The sequence below is a fragment of the Lissotriton vulgaris genome, chromosome 10 (genome assembly GCF_964263255.1).
Source record: "Lissotriton vulgaris chromosome 10, aLisVul1.2, whole genome shotgun sequence".
Taxonomy (NCBI): Eukaryota; Metazoa; Chordata; class Amphibia; order Caudata; family Salamandridae; genus Lissotriton; species Lissotriton vulgaris.
Genome location: NC_141698.1, coordinates 585,210,739 through 585,236,049, shown reverse-complemented (window position 1 = coordinate 585,236,049; position 25,311 = coordinate 585,210,739). Strand labels below are relative to the sequence as shown.

Below are 25,311 nucleotides of genomic sequence, written 5' to 3'. Positions count from 1 at the left end.
GGAGTATGCAAAGCATGTGATCTACAGCTCACATTGCTCGAACATAATAATTTTGCTGCTACAAAAGAAACACAAAAGTGTACATACACTACAATACTTACCAGCTTAAAACTGCAGATGTAAAACATGAAATACTGGACATGGCAACATGCGTGCGTAGGTAAAATGAGTTTGTCGAAGACCATCAAGAGATCTCTATACAAATCTTTGGTTTTGTCAATATTGAGTTCACCTAAAAAAAGAGAGTATATTTTTATCAAATATGTGACACCATAAGCACATACATTTAAATCAATCTCACGCTTAACTACTGTACTTTAGTATCAGGCTATTCTAGTAGCATATGGTGAAGCAGTGAGTTACTAATTTGTCTCCAAATTTATGTTGTTTGTTGCACTGTATTTCCCGAGTAGTGCCTACTTTCTTGCAGGGATGGACCAATTTGGTTTACTGTGACCATGAAAGACCACCCCTGCAATGGTCCCACCCTCCTGCCAGGAAAGCACCATCTCTACCTCTGAATGTGTGACCAGCAAGCTGTGCTGTAATTAGGAAGCAGTAACATGAGTGATACTACCTGGCTTTTGAGGAAGTCACCTCAGTCAGGTATCTTCCTTGGTTTAAGCCTGTATTTCCCGCTTTTGGTCCAAGGCCTTATGAGGATACTCTGACATGATTCTACGCACTGTTGTGGCATTCTTTAAGGGTTTCAATCAGTGGCCCTTTTCATTTGACTTCTGCTCGAATTGGCCTGAGGAGATTCCTTTTTAGATTTCGACTACAGAACTACTGTACTGAATACTTTAACATATAGTTAAATAGAGCAGTAGAAATCCCACTTCAAATAACTGGCTTTTTTATGTTCTTTGCTTTCCAGTCATTGCCTTGAGACACGGTCAATCACATATTAGACCAGTCCATAGGCGAATCGCTCTCTACCCCATCCTAGCAGCTTTTACTATACGCTTCCATTGTCCTTGCATTCAAGTACATGAGGGACTCATATCTCTGTCTGAAAGACCTTACTACTGCTCCTGCCACTGTTTGTATCCCCGCTTCACATTCTCATCCCATCTCACAATTCGTCTGATGGTCTACCTACACCTTCTTTGCACCCCACTTGTTTTTCTTTTTATTTTTCCAAAACATTTTTAACACTGCTACCAGACTGCTTGTTCAATTAATTTGTGCTGCATCCTGTGCATACTTTACCACTAGAAAATAGTTTTCTGCCATCTTTGTATGGTAGGTAAATAATAAAATACAAGAAAAAAACTATTCTAAGCTTGCCACCAGTGCCTTAGCATGCATGAGCACTCACACGAGGCCATGTTGGAATGGTTTTTCTTTAGGTGAAAAAACATTAAAATAAATTCCATTTCAAAAAGCATTCCAAGAATGGCTCCCATTCATGATTATGTGTCCCGATACATCAGATACCATCTTTAAATTGTTTTGGAATATTTTATAACTAATTTACAGTTCCAAGATGACTTATAGTAACTTTCAACTGGCAAAACTGACAATCAATGATGCCATCACAAACAACCAGTGCAAAAGCCAATAACTCTGAACCTGGATACTAAAGTAGAAACCATGCATGTTAGAGAAATTCATGTGGGACTTTTTTTAAGTCAATGTAATCATTCAATGGTATGTAGCTCTGAATTCTACTTTATTTAATTTTTTTTAATTTTATTTTTGCATTTCCAGAAACATATAACTTATGCATGGTGCATGCAACAATTACCCCTACCACCGTGTGACAACAGGATACATTGATTTTGCAGAATACCATAGTACAAACAGATTCATTGCTTTAACCCACACCTTCTTACGCTACACCACAAAGTCCTCTAGGCTGAACTTGTGTCATCGGTGACATCCTGCGGGCTAGACAGAAAATAGGCTGTTATTGGGGACCATACATCCTCATGTATCGGGACACCTGGGAGTTTCTTGAGCATAGTGTGCCAGTTGATCTCTGCAAAATCAAGTCTTGTATCCAGTTTTTAAAGTTTGGTGCATTTTTTACTCTCCCATGATTGCGCTGCTTTTCTCTTGGCCAGAAGTTATGCGATCAGCACCAGAGACCTATTCTCTGGGTTTAAGTGCTTCATCAGCTCCAGCAAGCAAATCTGTGGGGAGCAATCCACTTTCTCCAACATCATGACTGTTAATGCTTGAGTGACCAACACTCAGAATTCCTTGACCCTGACACAATCCCATGCAAGATTAATGAAATCAGCCTCCTGTGCCCCACACCGTTTGCATCTAGCCATCTCTCTCAGGCCATACCCCAGTAATTTTAGGGGAGTTTAATATACCTGCTGTAAGTATTTAAAATGAATTATGTGTAAATTTACAAATGGCTGTCAGACGTCTGCTCATGGAGCAGCTGAACTACCATTCCTCCTCACTAAGAGGTTTTCCCACCGCTCTTGTGCCTGGCTAAAAACAGCTGCAGTGTCAGATTGCATGGTGTTATACAGTTGGGTGACCAACTTACCCCGCGATGGGCCTGCCAATAACGTTTGTAAGGTCACCAAGAAGGTGGCTGCCACGTGCTACGGAATATTGCGTGGTATTAGGCCAGTCTTGAAGTACTTTGATCCCCCTACCAGACAGCTTGTAGTTCAGGCCTCAATACTATCTAGGCTGGACTACGGCAGTTCATTGTTGTTAGGGGTGAATCAAGCGGAGGCCTCTAGGCTCCAAAGAGTACAAAACGCCGCGGCACGAGCCATTGTGGGCCTTCCCAGACACTGTTCAGTGTCTGGTACCATCACAGCCTTGCATTGGCTCCCGGTCAGACAGCGAATCATGTTTAAGGCGCTGTGTCTGGCCTTCAAAATTTTGAAAACTTCTTCGCCACTGGCACTTGTCACTCTACTCACGCCCTATGTGCCGTCGAGATCTTTAAGATCTGAGGGGCTTCATCTGGCTGTCTGTCCACGCTTTAGGTTGAGCAGGATGGGTGGCCGTTCTTTCAGGGTGCTAGCGGCAGGCCTATGGAACTCGCTCCCAGTTCACATTCGAGCTCTTGAGGATATGTTCGCCTTCAGGCAGGCGATTAAAACTTTCCTCTTTCCAGTTTCTAGCTAATTTCTTTTGTGTGTTATGTTACAGCATCTGTCAAAGCGCCAGGACGCCCCTTTGCTGGGGCAGCTGTGCGCTACAGAAATTTTAATAACATAACATAACATAACAAGGGGCTCAGAATGACTGGTTCAGTGGGGTGTCTGTCATTAAAGGCCTTGAGTGTCTCCCATAACCAGTACAACATGAAAATTGACATTAGCTCACAGTGATGTCGGTTGTGTACCTCCTCTATCAAGATGAAGGTGCCCTCCAGGTAGACATTTCCCATTGTAACTATACCCATATCTGCCAGCGTTTCCAGCGCCCTTTTGTCGTGGGCCAACGAAAGTTTAGGATGGTGTGCTATTGGAAGAGCCGGGGCATATACAAGTTGCCTGCTTGCGCGTTTTGCAATAGCATGCCATGTCTGTGACGTACCGTCTGCAGTGCACATGTCTCTAAATGAATAGGTAGAATTTGCCTTAGAAATTAATGCGACTAAAGGATCAGGAGCCATATCATCCACCGCCACGTGTGGAATAAAGGTCGGGGGGGGGGGGAACCAGTAGTGTGCAAATTGAGCCTGCACACATAAGAACAATAGTTACTTACCTGTAATCTGTGGTTCTCCAGTATTGGTGTCTTTCATAGATTCACATGCCTGAATCATTCCCCGTCGTCGGAGTGGGAGTCCCACGGTATATAAAAAAGCAGTAATATGCCATTTGTACATAGCAAATAACAGTTATACCCAACCAGGAAGTAAAGTAGCCCCAGCTACAGTGGAAAAAACTTCCACATTAGTGACTATCCAAGTCATTATGTATAGACCAAACTGCAGCCAATCAGGCCACAGCTCCCACCAGAATGCTCTCCCCAGAGACCCAGGCTCTCAGATTTTGTAGCACCGGAGTGTACCTGAGTACGGTATACATATATATATATATCCATAGCCTGAGTGAGACTCTGAGGGGAGGTGGGTGGGTGCATGTGAATCTATGAATCACAGATTACAGGTAAGTAACTATTGTTCTTCTCCAGTATTAGAGGTGTCTTTCATAGATTCACATGCCTGAATCAGAGTAGTTAGCAGTAATACAATACATCGCTCTTGGACGCCAAGCTACACAGTTTTCATGCATGAACATAATGTAATGCAATAACATATTACAGCGTCAAAAGAGCAAGAGGAGGTGGGAGAGATCATCAGAGGCTCACCTTATTGAAAAAGATTACGCAGGACTGCTCTTCCCACCGAGGCATCGGTATCACTTGAAGAATCCAGACAGTAATGCCTCGTGAATGTGTGCCTGCTGGACCATGTTGCAGCTCTGCAGATCTGCAGCAGAGGCACACCAGCAAACAAAGCAGTTGAAGAAGAGACTGCTCTCGTAGAATGAGCTCTAGGTAAGGTCTGTAAGGGTTTACCTGCTTGTTGATGGCAGAGCCCTATCGTTGATGAGACCCACCTAGCGATAGTCTGTTTTGTCACTGCACAGCCTTGTCTCAGTCTGCCATGCGCTACAAATAGCTGATCCGTCTTCCTGATGGCAGCTGTCCTTGAAAGATAAAACTTAAGACATCTCCTGATATCTAATGAGTGCAAAGTCCGCTCAGCTGGCGACTGCGGATTCGGAAAGAATGTTTTAAGTATCACTGGCTCATTCAAATGAAAATCCGATGGTACCTTGGGCATGTACTTCGGGTTGGTGCGCAGTATCACAGAGTCATTCGTGAATTGCAAGAAAGGTGGTTTAGACGTGAACGCCTGCATGTCACTAACCCTCCTGGCTGATGTTAACGCCAGCAGTAATGCGACCTTCCAAGTGATGAACTTCAGATCAACTCTATGGATCGGCTCAAAGGGATGGCGCATGAGCTGAGCCAGTACTATATTCAAATGCCAGGATGGAGGTGGCCGACGTATTGGTGGAAACATACGAAATAAACCCTTAAAGAATTGCTGGATTATTCTTGAGGAATAGAAAGAATTCGTACCATCCTGACGGTATCGGGATATAGCCGCTAGAAACACTTTAAGTGTTGAGTGCGCCAAACCTGATTTAGCCAACTGCAAAAAGAAGGGTAAGATCTTTTCCGGTTCAGCATACATGGGATGTAAATTCATAATTTGGCACCAAGCACAAAAACGCTTCCATTTAAGCTTGTAAGTTTTGTTCTTTGAAGGCGCTCTAGCATTAGCTAGGACTTCTTGACAGTCTTGTGGAATGTTCAAATGTGCAAACTCATGGTGTTGAGGAGCCAAGCCGATAATTTCCGAGAATGAGGGTCCGGATGATATACCCTGCCTTCTTGAATTGTCAGAAGATTTGGAATTTGAGGCAGTTGGACTGGTTCGCTTTCTGAGAGAAGAAGAAGCTGTGTGAACCAATGTTGTCGTGGCCACCGTGGAGCAATCAAAATTATTCGACACGGTTGTCTTCTCATTTTCTTGATGACCTTGGGAATTAATGGAATTGGCGGGAAGGCGTAGGCAAATATCCGCTCCCAATTCATTGACAGAGCATCCCCGCAAGATTCTCTGTGGGGAATCCAGCTCGCAAATTGTGTACATTTCTTGTTCCGATATGTTGCGAATAGATCTAGATCGGGGTGACCCCATCTCTGGAAGATCCGATCCAGCGCTGGTTGATGCAGTTCCCACTCGTGAGTGCTGCTCTTGGATCTGCTCAAGGAATCTGCTAGCACATTGGCTACTCCTGGAACATGCACCGCTGACAAGTTGATGTTGTGATCCAGAGCCCAATTCCAGATCTCTTGAGCCTGCTGGGACAACCGGGCTGATCTTGTGCCCCCCTGCTTGTTCAGGTAATGCATGCTCGTTGTGTTGTCTGTTCGAATCAACACTGTCGAGTCTTCCAGTATCGCTTGAAAAGATTTCATGGCGAGGAAAATGGCTCTTAATTCCAATAAATTGATGTGCCATTTCTTTTTCTGTCTGTCCCATTTGCTACTGATCGTCATCCCTTGAAGGTGAGCGCCCCAACCTTCTAGCGAGGCATCCGTTGTTACGATGAATCTGGGGACTTCTGCGAGGAAAGCACAGCCCACTTGCAGGTTGTGTTCCTGACCCCACCACAGGACTGCATTCTTCATTCGAGGCGTTAAGGTGATGATATCCTCGAAGGAACCTGATACCTGCACCCATTGGTGACTGAGTTCCTCTTGCAAGGGTCTCATTCTCAGACGACAGTTTGGAGTGAGAGGGATGCACGATGAGATCATCCCTAGGAAAGATTTGAATTTTCGAACAGAAACACCCTCTTTTCTGAGGAGTGCAGTCGCCATCTTGTGAATCTTCTCCTGTCTTTCGCTTGAAATGAAGACCTGAGCGAGCTTGGAATCCAACGTTGCTCCTAGGAAAGACTTCCTTTGTGATGGTACCAGATCTGATTTCTCGAAGTTCACTGAGAAACCCAAGCTTTGGAGCAGGCAAAGGCATTTCTGGACATGTTTGCTTGTTGTGGCGTAGGAATTGGCCTTGATAAGGCAGTCGTCCAGATATGGGTATATCTGAATACCCTGTAATCGTAAGTGGGCCGCTACAGGTGCCAACATTTTTGTGAATACCCTCGGGGCTGAACGTAGTCCAAAAGGAAGCACCTTGAATTGGAAATCCCTGCCAGCCACTCTGAACCTTAGGAACTTCCTGTGCCTGGGGAAAATGGGTACGTGGAAGTAAGCATCCTGAAGGTCTAGTGTTGCCATGTGGTCCCCTTCTGTCAGAAACTGGAGGATCTCTTGGAGTGTCAACATTTTGAACGTTAATTTTTTGATGTATTTGTTGAGGGCACGCAAATCGAGGATGGGGCGCCATTCCCCCGATTTTTTGCGCATCAAGAAAAAACGAGAGTAAAAACCTTTTCCTCTCTGATGTTGAGGTACTCTCTCGATTGCCCCCTTTCGAATCATTGTATTGATTTGGATGAACAGCTCTTTGAGATGTGCTGGGGGCGGGTCTTTTGGGGGTGAATTTGGAGGGTTTTTTACAAATTCTAATATGTGGCCCTTGGAAACCACATCCAGGACCCATCTGTCTGTGGTAATTTTTTACCATTTTGAGCAATGTAGGGATATTCTTCCTCCAATTTGTTTCTGGCTGGGACAAAGTGGTGGCAGGATGTGTTCCTCACTTTTTGTTATTGTCGTCTCTGCCCCGATATGTTGTTTTCCCTCGGGCTGTGAATAATTATTTCTTCTTTGGCCATAAGGTTGTTGCTTATATGGCTGGTACCTCTGGTTATTTTGGTTGTTCGTATATGATCTTTGTTGGTAATATCCTCCTCTATTTGTGAAGTTACCTCTTCCTCTAGCACCACGAAAGGAAGATTTCCGGTACTGCAGAGTACCCAACGATCGTGCAGTTTCTGTATCCTTTTTGATGGCTTGCAAAGCCTCATCCACATGCGAGCCGAATAGGTACTCGCCATTATAAGCCATATTCAGCACCTTGGCTTGCACCTCCTGCCTAAAGGATGTAGATTTCAACCATCCCTCTCTTCTAAGGACTGCAGCTCCTGCCAACTGCCTGAATCCTGTAGCTGCTACGTCCACTGCAGCATCAATGATCTCCGACGAAGCACACTCCCCTTCCTGCAGAATTTTTGTGGCTTCGGTCCGGTCCGGTTCAGGCAGTTTTTGAATGTATGGCGATATGTCTGACCACATCTGCCTATCATACCTGCCGAGAATTGCCAGCGAATTAGCAGCCCTAACTGTGGTCGCTGCAATAGTCGATACCTTTTTCCCAATGGTATTGAGTCGCCTCCCATCTCTGTCCGTAGGAGTGAAGATCTGAGATGACGGGTTCTTTGCTCTCTTTTGAGCTGCTTGTGCAATAACTGACTCCGTCTTGGCCTGGCCGATCAGGCAAGCAGGTGAAGAAGTTGGTGCCCTGTACTTTTTATCCACTCGCGGTAAAACCGCAGGTAAAGAATTTGGTGTGGCCATGATCTTTAGACCTTCTTTCCAAATAAAGTCTATAATAGGAATAGACCAACTTTGCCTCCGAGACAAACTCTTAAAGTCGTACAGGAAACATTCGTCCTGTTTAGCCTCCATGGTAATAAGAAATCTCTTAGTTGCTTTGTCCATAATCCTATGGAAATTTGCAATATCCACCGGTGGTGACTCAGCTTTTGGTTGTTCATCTGGAGAAGGTGTGTCAGCTTGATGATCTTCATACTCCGAAGAGTCCGTTTTATCTAATTCACCTTCTTCATGAGCTTCCTCATCAGTATTCTCACCCTCCGTTTGGTGGTAGGACATCGGTGTTGATGGTCGGGCATGCTCCGCTTCTTCTGTCATTGTAGGCATTGGAGTCGGGGTTACTCGAGGCCGTGGAGAAGTGATTTGTGATTCGCCTGACTCTGAAGGCGGAAAACGGCGATAATAATAGCTCAAATTATACTGCAAATTTTGGAAAAGTTCCATTGGCATTTGCATTCCTGGTGTTGGTTCAGTCTCCAACCTAGGCGGTTGTATCACTTGCTCCTCTTCCTCCTGATCTTTTATTTGTATAAGCAAATCAGATGGGCTCTCAGCTGCCTGAAATAACTCATCACCAGATTCATCTTCCTCAGAATCCAAGAGTCTGTCTGGCATTTTTAGTGGCGACATAGATGCAGACTGTGATGAACGCTTTTGTAATAGTGCCGCAGTGGTGGCTGGAGATGGCAGCGGTATCACATTGCTCCTTGCTGACCAAACTTGAAGATCTGTGCAAGATGACAGCTTTGGTGTTGTTGGATTCTCTTGTGCCATTGTAAATTCTGTTTCTTGTGGCTTTGTCTTCAATTGCTCCGTCGACGACTGTGGCTGTTTAGTCCTCGTCGACGAGATGGACTTCGTCGTCGACGAGGGAACCGTCGACGGGACTACTTTCTTCGTCGACGGGGCCGTCGACAGGACTGTTTTCTTCGTCGTCGAGGCCGTCGACGATGACTTCGTCGACGGGGCCGTCGAAGGGGTCTTCTTCGTCGACGATGGAATCGTCGACGGCAGCTTCGTCGACGATGATGTCGTCGACGGCAAGCGTGTGACTATTTTCGTCGACGAGATGGGACGAACCTGGACATGCACAAAAGTTGGAGAGGACGCTGAGGACATCACCATAGAAGGTTTTGGTGAGGAAAAAGTCATAGTAGAAGTCACTGCCGTGGCTGCCTGACAGGAAAACGGCAGAGTAGTCGCTGCCTTGGTCACAGGCCTCTGAGGTGACAATAAAGACGCAGTCTTTTTAGATTCTGTTGGCCTCACAGATTTCTCAGAGGATTTTTTCATTTTTGAGGTAGAAGGCTCACCAGCGTCTAGAGTGAGCTGGGCCTGTCTTGCCACCTTAGCCTTAGGAGTAGTCACCTTACTCTCAGCCATCCTCTTTCTAGATCCCATAGAAGACCCTGAGGCCAAACTTCCTACCTCAGAGAGTGGGTTATCCTTATCTTTAATCCGCTGTATCCACAGCAGCAGGCGACCCTCTCTGTCCCTGAGGGTCTTTGGAGGAAAGGTGCGACAAATCTTGCACTCCTTAGCCTGATGATCAGGGTACAAGCAGTAGATGCAGAGAGTATGCGGATCCTCCTTAAACAGCCTGGCTTTTCCGCAGGATTCACAGGCCCTGAACAGGGACTTTGATTTAGACATGTTAGAAAGTGAAATCTTTCAGAAGTAGAGAAAAAACTGAGCAGAGCTCAGAGAGACTCCCTATCACACGACGCGCGGTAAAAAATCTGAGAGCCTGGGTCTCTGGGGAGAGCATTCTGGTGGGAGCTGTGGCCTGATTGGCTGCAGTTTGGTCTATACATAATGACTTGGATAGTCACTAATGTGGAAGTTTTTTCCACTGTAGCTGGGGCTACTTTACTTCCTGGTTGGGTATAACTGTTATTTGCTATGTACAAATGGCATATTACTGCTTTTTTATATACCGTGGGACTCCCACTCCGACGACGGGGAATGATTCAGGCATGTGAATCTATGAAAGACACCCCTAATACTGGAGAAATACAAATACAGTTCAGGCGCCACAAACCCCCCCCTGTGAATAAGGCCTTATAAGAGTGCTCCAGCTACACCTGGATTTCTTGGTTGCCCAGACAAGGCGTATTAATATCGAACGCAGCCGTGAGAAAAAGACCCTCGTTAATTTGATAGGAACATTAGTGAAGAGATACAGAAACCGGGGAAGAATGACCATTTTTATTACTGCTGTTCTATCTAAGAAACGGGGCAGGCCAATCCATCTATCCACCTGTTCTTCCGTGGAGGTTAGAGCTCTACCAAAGTTTTCTCTCAGCACTATCTCGGGATCAGAGTGCACTCGCACCCCCAGATACTTGACAGGCTTCGTCGACCACTCGAGTGGATATTCCATTTGGAACTGTATTGTACTAAATGTGAGTGGAGAGCCAGAACATTTTCCCCCGTTAGTTCTTAGTCCCGATAAATGTTCGTATTTAATATATTCACGGATAAGCGAATGCAAGTTCTCCTCCAGGTTTCTAATATATAAAACCATGTCATCTGCAGACGTGGAGAGTATAAGAGGGCACTGACTGAACTGTAGGGCCGCTCTTGTGTATCTCTGTCGCGCAACCCAGGCCAGAGGCTCCATCAAGATGGCAAAAAGAATCAGGAACAGTGGCACTCTTATTCTGGTCCCTTTATGCATTTTAAAAGGTTTAGAGTGACAATTGTTGATTCGCACCATTGCCACCGGTGCAGTATAGAGAATCTCTATCCATTGCATGAAGGGGAAGGGCAGAACAACCTCAAAGTGTCAAACATATACCCCCATCTAACTGAATCAAAACCCTTAGCAACGTCGAGCAGCACCACTACTGCTCTGTGATCCGGATCAAGTTGGTGTAAGACCGCAAATAAAGTGCGCAGATTATGAGACGTAGACCGGGATGGTACAAAAACCCGACTGATCCAGGAGAACCAAGGCGGGCAACAGCAGACGTAATTTGGAAGCAATAATTTTAGCAATCATTTTTGTGTCAATATTCAACAAGGAGAGAGGGCGATACGACTCACAATTATCTGCCTGTTTCCCTGGCTTTAGAAAAGTAACAATTAATGCTTCCCTAAGGGTGGGGGGGAGCAGACCTTTGTTGTAGGCTTCGCTATACATATTCACCATATGTGGAGCCAGCAAGTCAGCGAACTCCTTGTAGAATTCCCCCGGCAGTCCATCCATTCATGCAGCTTTACCGGACGGTAACATCCATATGGCCTCTTTCACGTCTTCCAACTTGAGAAGTTGAATCAGGTACTTCCATTGGCCATTTGAAAGCCAGGCTAATGCTATTTCTTTAAAAAAATCCCTGATCTCTTCACTGTCGGCTTCGACCCCTTTGATTTTGGCTGCCAATGTGCGACCCGGACGATCACCCTCCCCTTACCCCCTTGCCTTCCAGCATCTAGAGATATGCTTTATTTCCTGATCTGCCATCTCATTCTATTTTGTCACTAGTGTCCTGATCTCTACCAACTTATGTATTTTCAACATGCTTGCGTATTGCCTTTCATGTCGCGTTATCTCACTCTCTATGTGTTGCATATGCGACTGTAATGCCTTCAGCACCCCAGCCTGAAGTTCGATGCAGGTTCCCCTGATGATAGCTTTGAAGCTGTCCCAAAGCGTGCCCGGGTCCTCTACTGTACCCATGTTTTACTCAAAGAACAATTTGATAGCTTGATGTACATCTTCCTTGAATACAGGTTCTAAAAAGAAGACAGCTGTAAGCGCCATTGAAATGGTTAATGATGTCAAGTCGGGCTATTGATGTCCAACACTACTGGGGCGTGATCTGAGAGCGTTCGTGGCATATGCCGTACCCAAGACACTATTGACTCCGAAAGAATCCAGCAATCCAGCCTGGAACATGATTTATGAACTGCCGACATGAAAGTGCCCTCTCTAGTGTTCGGATGTCTATCCCTCCATGTAGGAGAGTAGGATCTGCTTCTTATAGTTACCCCCTCTTTTTGCTGATGTTTCACTGTTCTTAGGTCTCGCCTCTCAATGCGTATGCGCATTGAGCGGACCGAGACTATAGGGGCTTAAACAGACCTTACCTAGACTGGCGATTTGATGCTGTGCCCGTGCGCTTTTAGGTCAATGCGCAAGCGCATTGACCTAAAATGCGCGTGCACAGCATAAAATCGCCAGCCATCTGTTGCCCAGCTTGGTGCCGCTCCACCCCCTGCAGCATCAAAGGCTTTCACGGCCGGCCGGCCGTGCTTTCAGTTTCACAGCCGGCCGGCCGTGTCTGCCCAGCTTGGTGCCGCTCCACCCCCTGCAGCATCAAAGGCTTTCACAGCCGACCGGCCGTGCTTTCAGTTTCACGGCCGGCCGGCCGTGTCTCCTTATTTAACTTGTGCCGCTGTAGTGTAGTTCCTAGTTTCCCACTAGGCCCTGCGCATTGGAATAACATAAACAGTAGTATCGACATGGAACTGCGGATATTCCAGGCCTCCACTGACTATGCTAAACTTAATTGGGTTGTGTTACCAACTAGCTCAGAGGTCACTGGAAACTTTCTTCTCTGCATAGGAAGTGATCAGCTTCCTTGGCACAGACAAGAAGGGATTCAGTTTTCCAACAACCGTGCAACATGACAACTTTGCTCCTCAGATCAAGAGTCGATCTCTAGGGTCGTGTGAAACAATAGACATAGATTTCACTCAGTCAGTCTGGTGCAGTTTACTTTCACAATATGTAGAGAATAGAGAGACGGGCGTTTATCAATAAAGGTTGACATTTATTGAACAGTCTTTCTTCTCGTACAAGAGAAATGTATTGCCACAATTGCAATAACTGTTATTATAAAAAGTACGTACAGTAAGATAAGAATTGCGAAATAGAACTGTAAAAGCATTGATATGGTTTCTTAGCCATACAATGGTTTAAAAGTAATAAAACATATATTCAGTCATATATACATTAGGCTAACATACTCAACTGGTGCTTCTAACTAAGCCTACCCCGGTGTGCCTGACCTAAGCCTAACACGTGAGAAGGGGAGTAAGTAAGTATCTTAAGTTAAGTTGGTTTTGCCAAGGTTTGTTTCAAGAATTCTCTTCTAAGGGTTTAGTCAACACCATACCTCTGAATAGAATGATGGAGGATTGGTATCTCCTTCAGGGGTCTCTCTCGATATCCCAGTCACCCGCGAGGGTAAACCGGAAGCGCCGGGACTGGATTTCTCTGCACGAGAAAGGCAGCGGCTTCTCTCAGCGCGTCGGGAGGAAGGAGGGGTGACAGCGTCCGCGGGCAGCTGGGCTGGATGTCTTCGCAGAGGACGGCTGCACGGCTCCTCAAGCGTACTGAACCACAGTTCGCGCTGTAGCGGCGATAATGGTAATCAGTAGCTTCACCACCACAGGATAGCAGGCTGCAGCGACAGAGTGCTAGTTTTTACCAACACTGGTCATGCAGGCAGCTGGCATCAGCAACAGTAGCTCTCGCTCAACAGCAGCTAGCTTCGCATTGCTTAAGGCAACGTTGGTAATATTTATACCTGACAGGTGCCGGGTTTGACGCAAGTTTGCTGGACATAAGACGTCAATAAAAGATGTCACTAGGAAGTGGCAGCTATCAGTTGCTCATTAGAGTTCTATTACTAATCAAAACATAGCAAGCGGGGATTTCCAGGTTTTGCTAAGTTTTTATCTTGTTGAAGAACTCGGAGTGTTATCTAGGAATATCAGATAGTGACTGCTGCTCTGTCATTGCACTAATTGGTTGCAAAGGAAGTAGCAGAGAGTCATGCTGGAATGTGGCTCTGTGGCTCTGCTCGTGTGAGGCCAGAGATGACTTTTCAGAAAATCGCACTTGAACGGTTATGCCAATATAGGGAATAAAGGGCTTTATAGCCGAATAGGGGCATAAGGTCACAGTATCGATCAGGAACCTAGATAAGCACATGACACCCACTCCACGAATTCATGTCCATCAAAATTACTAAAACTAAGCAATTAGATGCATGTGTAACAATGTGTAACATAGCCCACCCCAAAATACATAAATGCATTCGAAAATAGGCGTACTTGTAATACATGGAATTTAGGTACTGTACGTAGTTTTAAAAGCATAGTAATCATTCAAAAAATTATTGCATATAAAATCAATGAACGATTATGCAAAAAGAATTACACATGAAGTATCTCTGACAGAAGAAATGCGAGATAAATCATCACATAAAAATGTATTGTAATAACATGTGTGCTAGAGGCTGGTGTAATGTTGTTATGTCTCTAGAAGTGTTTAGAAATAGAAGTGTGAAGCTTCTGTTCTCTAAGAATAGTTTTTACGTTAAGCAAAGAATTGTTCGTGCCAAAAAAAGTAAAAGGGTCAATATTCGAAAAATTGTCCAATTCAGAGAAAAATCAGTTTACCAAAGCTCCTGGCAGTTTTTGTTGATCAAAACTGAAGGCCGAATCCAGAGTTCATAGGAACGCTGTGTGTCGGAAAGCTTTTCAAAAGTTATTGTTTCTCTATGGGTGAGAACATCGTATCAGACAGGCTCGCAAAGAATTGGTCTACAAAATCAGGTGATAGTTCAACCAAATTAGATAGCGCTGAAACTTGGCAGGTGTGAGAATGATTGCTGTCATCGAAGGCAGGATCAGCAATGCTCACAGAACGTTGTACCTGGATGATGTTGCTTTTGTCACTCGCTCCACTGTTACCACTTGGCTGTAGTACAGGAGTCTCCACGAATGCCGTCATCAGGATTGGTAGCCGCTGGGGACAACACAATGCGTGAGCCGTTATTGGACTTAGCAAAGTATCGGCGTCCATTGGTACTGCTGATGGAAGTGAAAGACAGATGTCCAACACGCATTCCTCGCCGCAAAGCATACACCGTAGCACAGGTAAAATGCAATTTTGCCATATCGGTCTGAATGAAAGGAACCAGGTCATGTTTAGATCTCTCAGCCTGGCCAATCCGAGGACGTTAGTTATCCTGTCCCTGTAGCGCATTGCTAGGATTGTCTCTTCCATTCCCATGGGAGCTATGTCTGAGCCGAGGCTTGCCATAACGAAGCAGGAGGGTCAAAAATAGAATCCCTGCGATGAGTCCAAAAAATAGTGGAATACCACCAAAAATGGAGTGCACAAAATTAGGAAATATTCCCAAAATTGTCTGGAAGGGTGTTAGCAGTCCCGTAAAGACTGTCTTAAATATGCCTGGGATGCTCGTAGCACTAGACATGTTAAGGAGTTGGTCGAGCATTTGTACGAAATGCACGGGGCAATTTGTTGATAAAAGGTCATGGACCTCAGTAGCCGTCCTTGCGACTAGAAGATCATACGTCTCTTTAGATGACGTTAAAGGCACTGTTGTCTGTAAAAGCACAGATTTCATTTTGCTTAATGTATCAATTCGTATAGAATAGAGATTCAGACGAGGCCAGATGGGAGTCACTATGTCTGGAGGCCCGCTCGGGAACAATGCTTGCATACAGCATTTGACCATGGACGTTACTTCTACTAGATAACTTAGTCCGGGCGCGAGGCCACAGCACCTGTGATCCGTTCTTAGAATGTAACTCCCGTTTGCGAGTTGCATAAAGAAGGGCTCTATCTGAGTTGCAGGTGTGACTAGCTGGTGGCATGAAAGGTTGTTTGAATTTCCATCACATGCTCCGTGTAAATTAATACCCTGACACAAAAGTATACCGCTTAGTGAGTGTTTACAGTTGTCACCACTAAGAAATACATTTTTGTCACTGTCACTATAGCAAGAATGAGTGTATGGTAATTTCCATTCGGATTTTATATATCCTTTACCCAATTGTTCATACTGGCCAGCAGGTATGTATTCAAGGCACTTATGAAATCGGAAAGTTGTTATCGGAATTGTGATAATTCCGTGTATTATCCATTCAATGACAGGACTCTCTGACATTGTCAATGGTAATCTCTCGAGTTTCTCGATGCTCAAGATTGTATAGTCTGCTCCTTTCTGTGCCAAACTGATCTGTTTATCAGTAAGGTTAAAGATGGAAAACAATGACGTTGTGTTAATTAAACGCCAAGGCACATAGCCTGAACGAAGATTTTGCAGCGTCCAGCCTAGTTCTATAATAGAGCGTAGTTGAGACTGGCCATGTTGTAACATTAGCAAATCTCTGTCTATCACATCAAAGGCAGAGGATACAATATTGTCCAAAGAATATATTCTGGAAGACAGAGTCATTAACCCATTGTCTACCACAGAAAGTGATTTCTCCAAATTAATACGATCAATTTCTCGTATCTTTTCAGCAGTTTCAATTTGCTTTACTTTCCAAGCCTCGTTGTATGAAGCATAGATGCTGGTCGCTATGAAACGCTTTTGACGCTGTTTGCGTGGTCCAAGAATGAAATCGCGCAAATCAGCACCATCTTTTAATAAAGACAAGTGTTGCTTAATTTCAGCCAGTGTGGATGTAGCTAGCCATTCTAGGCAGAGTTTACCTACACTGTATGTTGTTATTATTCCTGGATGTTGTCTCTGGGAATATCTTGAGTCTAATCTGGTCATTTTTAAACCCTGTGTTTTATTCAGGAATCTATCTTGACAGCTATTTGTGTCTGTAGGCCAGATTAACCACTTTTTCCAATCAGGATGTGTTCTGTTGAAATGTAAAATGTGTGACACGTCTAACTCATTATCTGCAGTTGCATTCTCAGCTATTGGCTTTGGTATAGACGGTGTTTTCATTTCTTTGTTCTTAGCTAGGCCAAGACAGGATGTTTGGTGTACAGTGTCATTTAAAAATAACATTTGTTCTGGTATCATGCAGGTTCTAAACAGTGCTTCTAAGCCTTGCACCTGCCAATCTTTTGTACCCCAAATTGTTTTCGTTTCAATATTATTTTTCCAATAATCAAAACCAAATGTCATCATTTTGTCATAAAATGCTTCTGAATATATCAATTTAGAATTTGTCAGCATTGTTTTCATTCCTGTTTTATCTAACAGTTTGTAAAAAAACGTTTCTGCATCACTGGTGTTAAACCCTGAAAAATATTTGAATTTCTCAAAAAATGCTTTAGAACTGCTTTTAGGTGGTGTAGAACAATGTTCCCATTGATTATACATAAAAACATTTCTAGGCTGTGCAGATTTATGCAAGTAATGATCCCCATAGTGGGTGTAACAGAATAACTGCTCATAACTAGATGAACCTTGTAAATAATCATGATCTGTGAATCTAGCTGACATAACTAAATCAGACATCATGTCATTAATACTGTTAAAGTCCCAATCATCAGAGAATGTACTTGGTGTAACAAAGTCACTTAAGGAAACCTTTAGTTGATGAGGATACTTCAGGATTTCGACCGGACCATAGATCTCATAGTCTGTTTTCTCCCATACTACCCCACCAGGTATTGGAATTGCTGTGACATTTACTGTTGACAGTTCTCTTTTCTTCACGTGGGATGATCTGTGTGGTTTCAGGACTAGGTTGATGTTCTGACTTGCTGTGTCCATTCAATTGTAATGAACTTCCCTAAAATTAAAACTAAAATTAGGCATAGTAGGAGTATGAATACCCCTGAGATAATCCAATGCTCAATCAACGGTGAATCCAGATATAGTTCTTTCATTTGTTGAAGGAGTCCTGTTGTATTTTCTTTAGAATACTTTTTTGTTTCTGGCATCACTTCGGGGTCATTTAAATCTTCAGAGAAGTTGTCGAAGTTGATGAAATAACCAGAGGCAGTTCTGTCAATTGATGGGATTGTTCTTTCAATCTGTCTCTCGGTAGCATTTTCTGATGCCACATTAGTGTAGACTGGTGTTGATTCTTGACGAACTGTTTCAATCTGTGTCTCAAGAGGCACGAGTTCCATGGCTGTATTGCATAGTCCTTCATTGTGCACTGCAGGCTGATCGAATGTGATGAGTCTTTCAGTTTGAACCTCTTGGATTGTTGCAAGTTTGGGCATTCTGTTGTTTCTTGGGAGTCCACTGGGCCTACTGTTGATTATAGGCCACATGCTTGTGGTTTTACCAGATCGATGGACACGATTCTGTTCTCCTTTTTACCAGCAAGGGGCGGTAGCACAACTGATCTTGTTCCGGTGACTGCCAAGACAGGTACTGCTTTTCTGTAAGAAGGCCCAAATTCCTTCTTCACCGCGATCTTTTCTCTGACTAGATCCCCAATCTTTGGAATCCAGACAGGCCTTGCTGGGGCTGTTGCGGGTGGTGCCTCGTCAGTGGTACTTGGCTGTTGCTTTAACTTTATGTTGCTTAATGATTTTCTTGTTTCATTCAGTTCCTGTAAAACAGCCAAACGGTCTTTTACTTCAAACTGCTTTGTTTCTTTTTGTACCACTGACATCTGACTATCGAGGTCCTGAACGTTCATTCTAATTCCGAACAATAGTTCATATGGGCTGAAACCTTTTAGAGAATTTCTTGGCATGTTGTTAAGACTAGTCTGGACACTTATTAAATGTTTGACCCACCCAGCGCCTGAACCTAATACCTTCGCTGTTATAGATTGCTTTATGTCCCGGTTTTTTCTTTCCATCACACTTGTGCGATGGATAAGAATACCGCAACCCAATTCCCATGCTAGCCATGGCCCCCCTATAGGCTCGAGAGCTAAAAGCAGGACCCTGGTCAGAATGGAACGTGGTAATTGCGTATATGCCGATATGGACTCGCTAATCTTTTATAACAGTTCTAGCGTCAGCCGAGTGCTGGAGGCCTCATTATTTAAGTGTATTTCGTCTTAAACGTTGTACACTGGGACGCGCTTCTCTTCTTTGATTGCGCAGATAGACCGCCTTATGCTGTCTAGAAGGGATCCTGAAACTACACTGGCCTGTTCATTACTGCGATCTCTGTTGCAGTCTTCACAATTTTGAGCAAAACTTTGAATATCTATACTCATTCCTGGCCACCAGTACTCTGATTGCAATTCTTTCAGAGAGGCTTTGATAGTTTGGTGTCTCAGTCCCAACCCCATGTGTGCTTCCAGTAAGAGGAAGCCCCTCCTGCTCCTGTTTGGAATTACTCTATCCCCCACTCCAGGGATTCGAGCAAAAGGAACGGAGTTTGCATCGATTATGTATGCATAATTGAGTGGATAGTTTACGGGTAGTGCTGCGCAGTCGCCTTTTACGGTCGTTCTTACTGCCAGCATGGTTTCCCCGTCTATATACTTATCTGTACGCTTTTTTGTGACTACGGAAGCCGGGTTAGTTGCTTCCGTGGTGGCTGTATTAGCCAATGAATTCCCTGCAACGTGAACGCCATCACGTTGAAGACTCTGTGCGTGAATCACGTGAGTCATTTGTAGTTCTTTGTGTAAAAGAGCTACCTCGTTCCAGAGCTTTTTATGCTTTATTGTGGCACCTGTGTCATCTTTGTAGTCGTTTTCGATCCAACTCTGCAGTTTGTTATTGAAAGAATTGACGCAAAAATGAGAATCGCACACTATAAGTGTGGGGAATTCGCGTTCTGCATTTTCGAGCGCCATCTTTAAAGATCTGATTTCAGTTCTTTGAGCCGAACAGTACTTAACTGATTCAGTTTTTGTTATTTTCGGTTTGATTTTACCGCACAGCCAACGACATTTAATGATCGCACATGCTGCGTCGTAGGATTTTCTCTCTACGTTGAAATGCTGTACAGAGCTATCTGTATAGATTATACAGGCGTATTGTGGGAGAGGCAGGATTTCGATTGGCAGAGGATATTCTTCTTCATAATCTAAATCATTCAGTTCTGTGTATTGCGGGGCGAAAAAGTATTTCACATCTTCCGCTCCTAGAGAATCTATGCACTGTATCCATTTTGGATTCAGTGACACTGTAGGCAGGTTTACTGGGCTGAATAGCGCCTCGAAGGCGGATTCCGCTGTGAGGATATTAATCCGTTTGCCGTGTGCTAGTTCTTTTTCATTTGCTAATGCGATTTGCACTGCGTTCACAGTTTTTTCTGTGCGACTGAATGTTTTTTCTGCTTGTGTGTACAAGTGAGATTTAATTGAAATTGGTACCTTTTCTCCCTCATTAGAGGTTAGGTATGTGAATCCGTTTCTTCCTGGGATGACTCGGATTACAAGATCACGTGTGTTGTCACGTGTATCTAATTTTGTTTTTGCTAACATGTCTGTTTGCAGTGATCTCAAAATTTCTGTGTGTTTTTGAGTCCAATTGATTTGTTTTAAATCAGGTTTAATTAGTTCGTAGAGAGGTTTAACCCTCTCTGCGTAATTTAGGATGTAAGTTCTTCCGAAATTCAGAAAACCTAGTATTGATTGTAAATTCTTCAGCGTTTTTGGAGCTTGGAGTACAGCGCACTTCTCTAAGAAGTTGTCCGCTAGGCTTTTCCCTTCACTTGATAATTCGTACCCTAAAAATAGTACTGTCAGATGGGCAATTCGGGACTTTTTAAAGTTGAATTTGTAACCCTCCGCTGCGAACCCAAGTATAATGGTGTTCACTCTTTTCAAGTGAGTATCCAAGTCGTCGTCTGTGAGATAAATATCATCTACGTAAGATAATGCTTCATCATCATAGATCTGTAGTAACTCTGTTACCCTAGCTGAGAATAGTCCTGGGCTGTTCTTGAACCCCTGTGGGAGTCGACAGAATTTTTTCTGCGACCCAAATGCGGAGAAAGCGGTCAAGTATCTGCTTTCTGGTGCAATGTTTTGACAAAAGAAACCATTAGAAATGTCTAATGTCGTTTTGTATTTTTTCCTAACTATGTTATTCATTAGGGCTGTACTATGCGAGTTTTGTACTGCAAAAGTTTTGCAACATGTATTAAGATGTCTGTAGTCCAAAACTAGACGATATGAATTGTCTGGCTTGGAGACAGGAAACAAAGGATTGTTCATTTGAGAGGTGCATGTTTCAATCACCCCCTGGTACTCAAGTTGATCTAAGATCTCCCTGACTTGTTTTTTAGCTTCTTGCTTTATGGGATACTGCCGTTGGGCAGTTGGTTCACTTTTTAATTGGATTTTGTGAGGCGGTGAATCCTCATCCCATCCTACGTGATTTTTATACAATGCAGGTGCCTGGGCTACTGCCCATTTCCTGGCATATGTGTATTTTTTGTGAATCGGAATGTGATTCGAGAAGGCAGGCATAATCACTTCTTCGCCACGAGGGCACTCCCTGACAAACTCCGGGGGCCAATCTTTTTCAGCTAACAGAATATCATAGCCTTTTGAGAGCTTATCCCAAAATAGACCCTTAATTTTCCTAGTCTTATCACCCTCCATACGCAATGTTATTTCGTATATTTTATGGGGCTCGCTAAGTCTGGCGTCGGCAGTTTCAACCTGAATGTATTCATTCGTGTCCACTGTCTCCAGATGACTCATCAAGTTCTTGCGCGCTATACTGATCTCTGCTGCACTGTCCAACATTGTCAATGCCCACTCCCCGTTTTTCAACTGTGTCCTCAGTATTCTCGGCATGGTTGATTACTCTAATACTGGCTACCTTCTTTTTCTGAAATTGAGATTTCTTATTTTGAGCAGGTTCCTTGTCTTTGGACTTGGTGTGCTCTCCTGGGTCTGACCGTCCTCTTCTTTCCGAATTCTGTGGAAGAGATCGAGAGGGACGTGTATCAATACTTTGATATCTATCAGGTTTTTTTATATTATCCCTATTTCTAAGGTTATATCTTTTCTCAGAGGGCTCCCGTTGGGGAGACTGGCGTTCTCGAGTCGGAGTTCTTTCCCTCCGTCGAGGAGACCTTCCTCTGGTCTGGAAAACTTTTTCCTTGGGAGTGGATTGTTTATTTCCATCCCAGCTCTTTTTAGGAGTATTTAAATTATTTTTAATAAATAATTTTTCAGGATTTTCGAGCAGTTGGGGCTTAACTGGTTTTCCACCCAAGCTGTCTCTACCTAATTCTTCATAGCATTTTTCTATGATTTTTGCAAGCTCAACAGGATCTTTTATATCTGTTTCCCTCAACTTCTGGCGAATCGCCACAGATGCTGCTTCTCCCTTTACATTGGCTAATAATATAGCCGTGACCTGCTTGAAGTCTTTCAGTAATTTCATACCTAGATTTAAAGCTGGTTCTGGACCGAATTCATTTTGAATCTGTTTTAGCACGTCTGGTATTACCGCCATAGACGGAACACCGTGTGTTTTTGTGTAAATGGAAGCAAAGACTGTACCCCAAGTGTCGCAGTCCTCCACGTGTGGTGCGATTCCCATAGGAAGGCAGATGGTCAAGATTCTGTGTTTCTCAATAGGGGTAGTATCAGGAAATACTGCCTCTATTTGAGTGATTTTCTGGGCTAACCAGAAAGGAATTTGTTCCCGTTTTACGGGTGTTTTACCAAGACATGACTGTATGTTCTGTGGTGTAATTTTATTTGTGTTCCCCTGATGAGGGGTCAGCTGTGGTGAATTAACAGCTGGCTGGACTGTTGCAGTCCGTATTACATATTGGACTAATTGCCTATGTATTTTTATTAATGTGTTTAGCTGTGCTAACAGCTCTTCTTTTGACATTCTTGCAATGTCAGGATGTGGTGTGTAGCTGGCTAGAACCGGCCACGTGGCTCCTGGTCTACCTAGTGGACCGAGCCTAGTTATGTGATCATTGTGTTTTAGGGCGCCATTAAACCAGAGCAGGTGCTCTTGAAATTTAAGTGGGATTTCAATCTCCTCGAAAGGAGCGTACTCTCCCGGAGGTTCCTCTATTTTGTAATAGTGAAACTCTTGTGTTATTGCGTTTACCGCTGGAAAGTTTATCCATGAATAGAATACCTCTGTCTGCCGATACTCGTGAGCCTCTATCACGAAAATTACTGTACCACCTTGAGGTGGCAGTCCGTTTTCTATAAGTTTTAAAGTTATAGATCTTCTTAACTGGACCGGGATGATAATAGCATCCGGGTCTGCTTGTTCAGGACCTTGCTGAGTCGCATCTACTGCGGCCCCAGAGGTTCCGTTTTCTACTGACATTTCAAAAAATGCAGGTTTGCAGAGTAGGTCTCCAAGGAGACAAAGATTAGATGCACAATATTTTGGAACACTGTATCCTTCAACGTTGAATAAACCGGAGCTTTACATAGGAATCTCTTCCTACTAAGGTCGGGCGGATTTTAACCTTTCACCCACTCCAGACGTCTATTGGAGTATTTACGGGTGAAAGGGGTGTGAAATATGCACGACTGAGTTACTCTACAAGTCTTACGTTAGTTTATCGCCTTACCAAACGTTGGGCGCCATGTAGTGTAGTTCCTAGTTTCCCACTAGGCCCTGCGCATTGGAATAACATAAACAGTAGTATCGACATGGAACTGCGGATATTCCAGGCCTCCACTGACTATGCTAAACTTAATTGGGTGTTGTTACCAACTAGCTCAGAGGTCACTGGAAACTTTCTTCTCTGCATAGGAAGTGATCAGCTTCCTTGGCACAGACAAGAAGGGATTCAGTTTTCCAACAACCGTGCAACATGACAACTTTGCTCCTCAGATCAAGAGTCGATCTCTAGGGTCGTGTGAAACAATAGACATAGATTTCACTCAGTCAGTCTGGTGCAGTTTACTTTCACAATATGTAGAGAATAGAGAGACGGGCGTTTATCAATAAAGGTTGACATTTATTGAACAGTCTTTCTTCTCGTACAAGAGAAATGTATTGCCACAATTGCAATAACTGTTATTATAAAAAGTACGTACAGTAAGATAAGAATTGCGAAATAGAACTGTAAAAGCATTGATATGGTTTCTTAGCCATACAATGGTTTAAAAGTAATAAAACATATATTCAGTCATATATACATTAGGCTAACATACTCAACTGGTGCTTCTAACTAAGCCTACCCCGGTGTGCCTGACCTAAGCCTAACACGTGAGAAGGGGAGTAAGTAAGTATCTTAAGTTAAGTTGGTTTTGCCAAGGTTTGTTTCAAGAATTCTCTTCTAAGGGTTTAGTCAACACCATACCTCTGAATAGAATGATGGAGGATTGGTATCTCCTTCAGGGGTCTCTCTCGATATCCCAGTCACCCGCGAGGGTAAACCGGAAGCGCCGGGACTGGATTTCTCTGCACGAGAAAGGCAGCGGCTTCTCTCAGCGCGTCGGGAGGAAGGAGGGGTGACAGCGTCCGCGGGCAGCTGGGCTGGATGTCTTCGCAGAGGACGGCTGCACGGCTCCTCAAGCGTACTGAACCACAGTTCGCGCTGTAGCGGCGATAATGGTAATCAGTAGCTTCACCACCACAGGATAGCAGGCTGCAGCGACAGAGTGCTAGTTTTTACCAACACTGGTCATGCAGGCAGCTGGCATCAGCAACAGTAGCTCTCGCTCAACAGCAGCTAGCTTCGCATTGCTTAAGGCAACGTTGGTAATATTTATACCTGACAGGTGCCGGGTTTGACGCAAGTTTGCTGGACATAAGACGTCAATAAAAGATGTCACTAGGAAGTGGCAGCTATCAGTTGCTCATTAGAGTTCTATTACTAATCAAAACATAGCAAGCGGGGATTTCCAGGTTTTGCTAAGTTTTTATCTTGTTGAAGAACTCGGAGTGTTATCTAGGAATATCAGATAGTGACTGCTGCTCTGTCATTGCACTAATTGGTTGCAAAGGAAGTAGCAGAGAGTCATGCTGGAATGTGGCTCTGTGGCTCTGCTCGTGTGAGGCCAGAGATGACTTTTCAGAAAATCGCACTTGAACGGTTATGCCAATATAGGGAATAAAGGGCTTTATAGCCGAATAGGGGCATAAGGTCACAGTATCGATCAGGAACCTAGATAAGCACATGACACCGCCAGCTAGTCAGCCTCTCTGCCCCTATTACGCCGCCCGATTTTTTTTGTTTTCCTTCCAAACTGTTTGTGTTGCCGTAGATTTCCTGTGTGCTTTATGTTTTTCTCACTTTGTCTAGCACTCTTAGTGCCCGGTCCCACTCTTTGGTTATGGCAAAGAGAGCACTCCATGTACAAAGTGGAGATCCCTTCTAGACAGGCGCTCTGAAGGACCCGAGAGTGAGGCTCGTACTGAGCTTGATTCGGCCCCTGGTTGCATGGCTGGAGCGGATCTCTGCATTAATCTATGGTATATAGCTTAGAACGTTTGGGGCACTTCTTGCAGTATTTAAACGTCGCTGTTGAAGACCTTTTCAGGTGTTCTTGCTTCCTTCAGTCTGGGTCTTGTTAAAAACCTTTCAGGCGGCGGTGCTGCTCAGGTTTCATTTTTTT

The 25,311-nt window shown here is 44.1% G+C and overlaps 1 protein-coding gene across 1 annotated transcript in view; it reads right to left on the bottom strand.

Moving 5' to 3' along the window:
- The window catches only part of RRN3 (RNA polymerase I transcription factor RRN3), a 546,972-nt gene that overhangs the window by 293,171 nt on the left and 228,490 nt on the right, over positions 1–25,311 (bottom strand). The window contains exon 12 of the mRNA XM_086941427.1: positions 102–232. Coding sequence (XP_086797553.1) covers positions 102–232 — 131 coding nt within the window. The remainder of the gene's footprint in view (positions 1–101; positions 233–25,311) is intronic.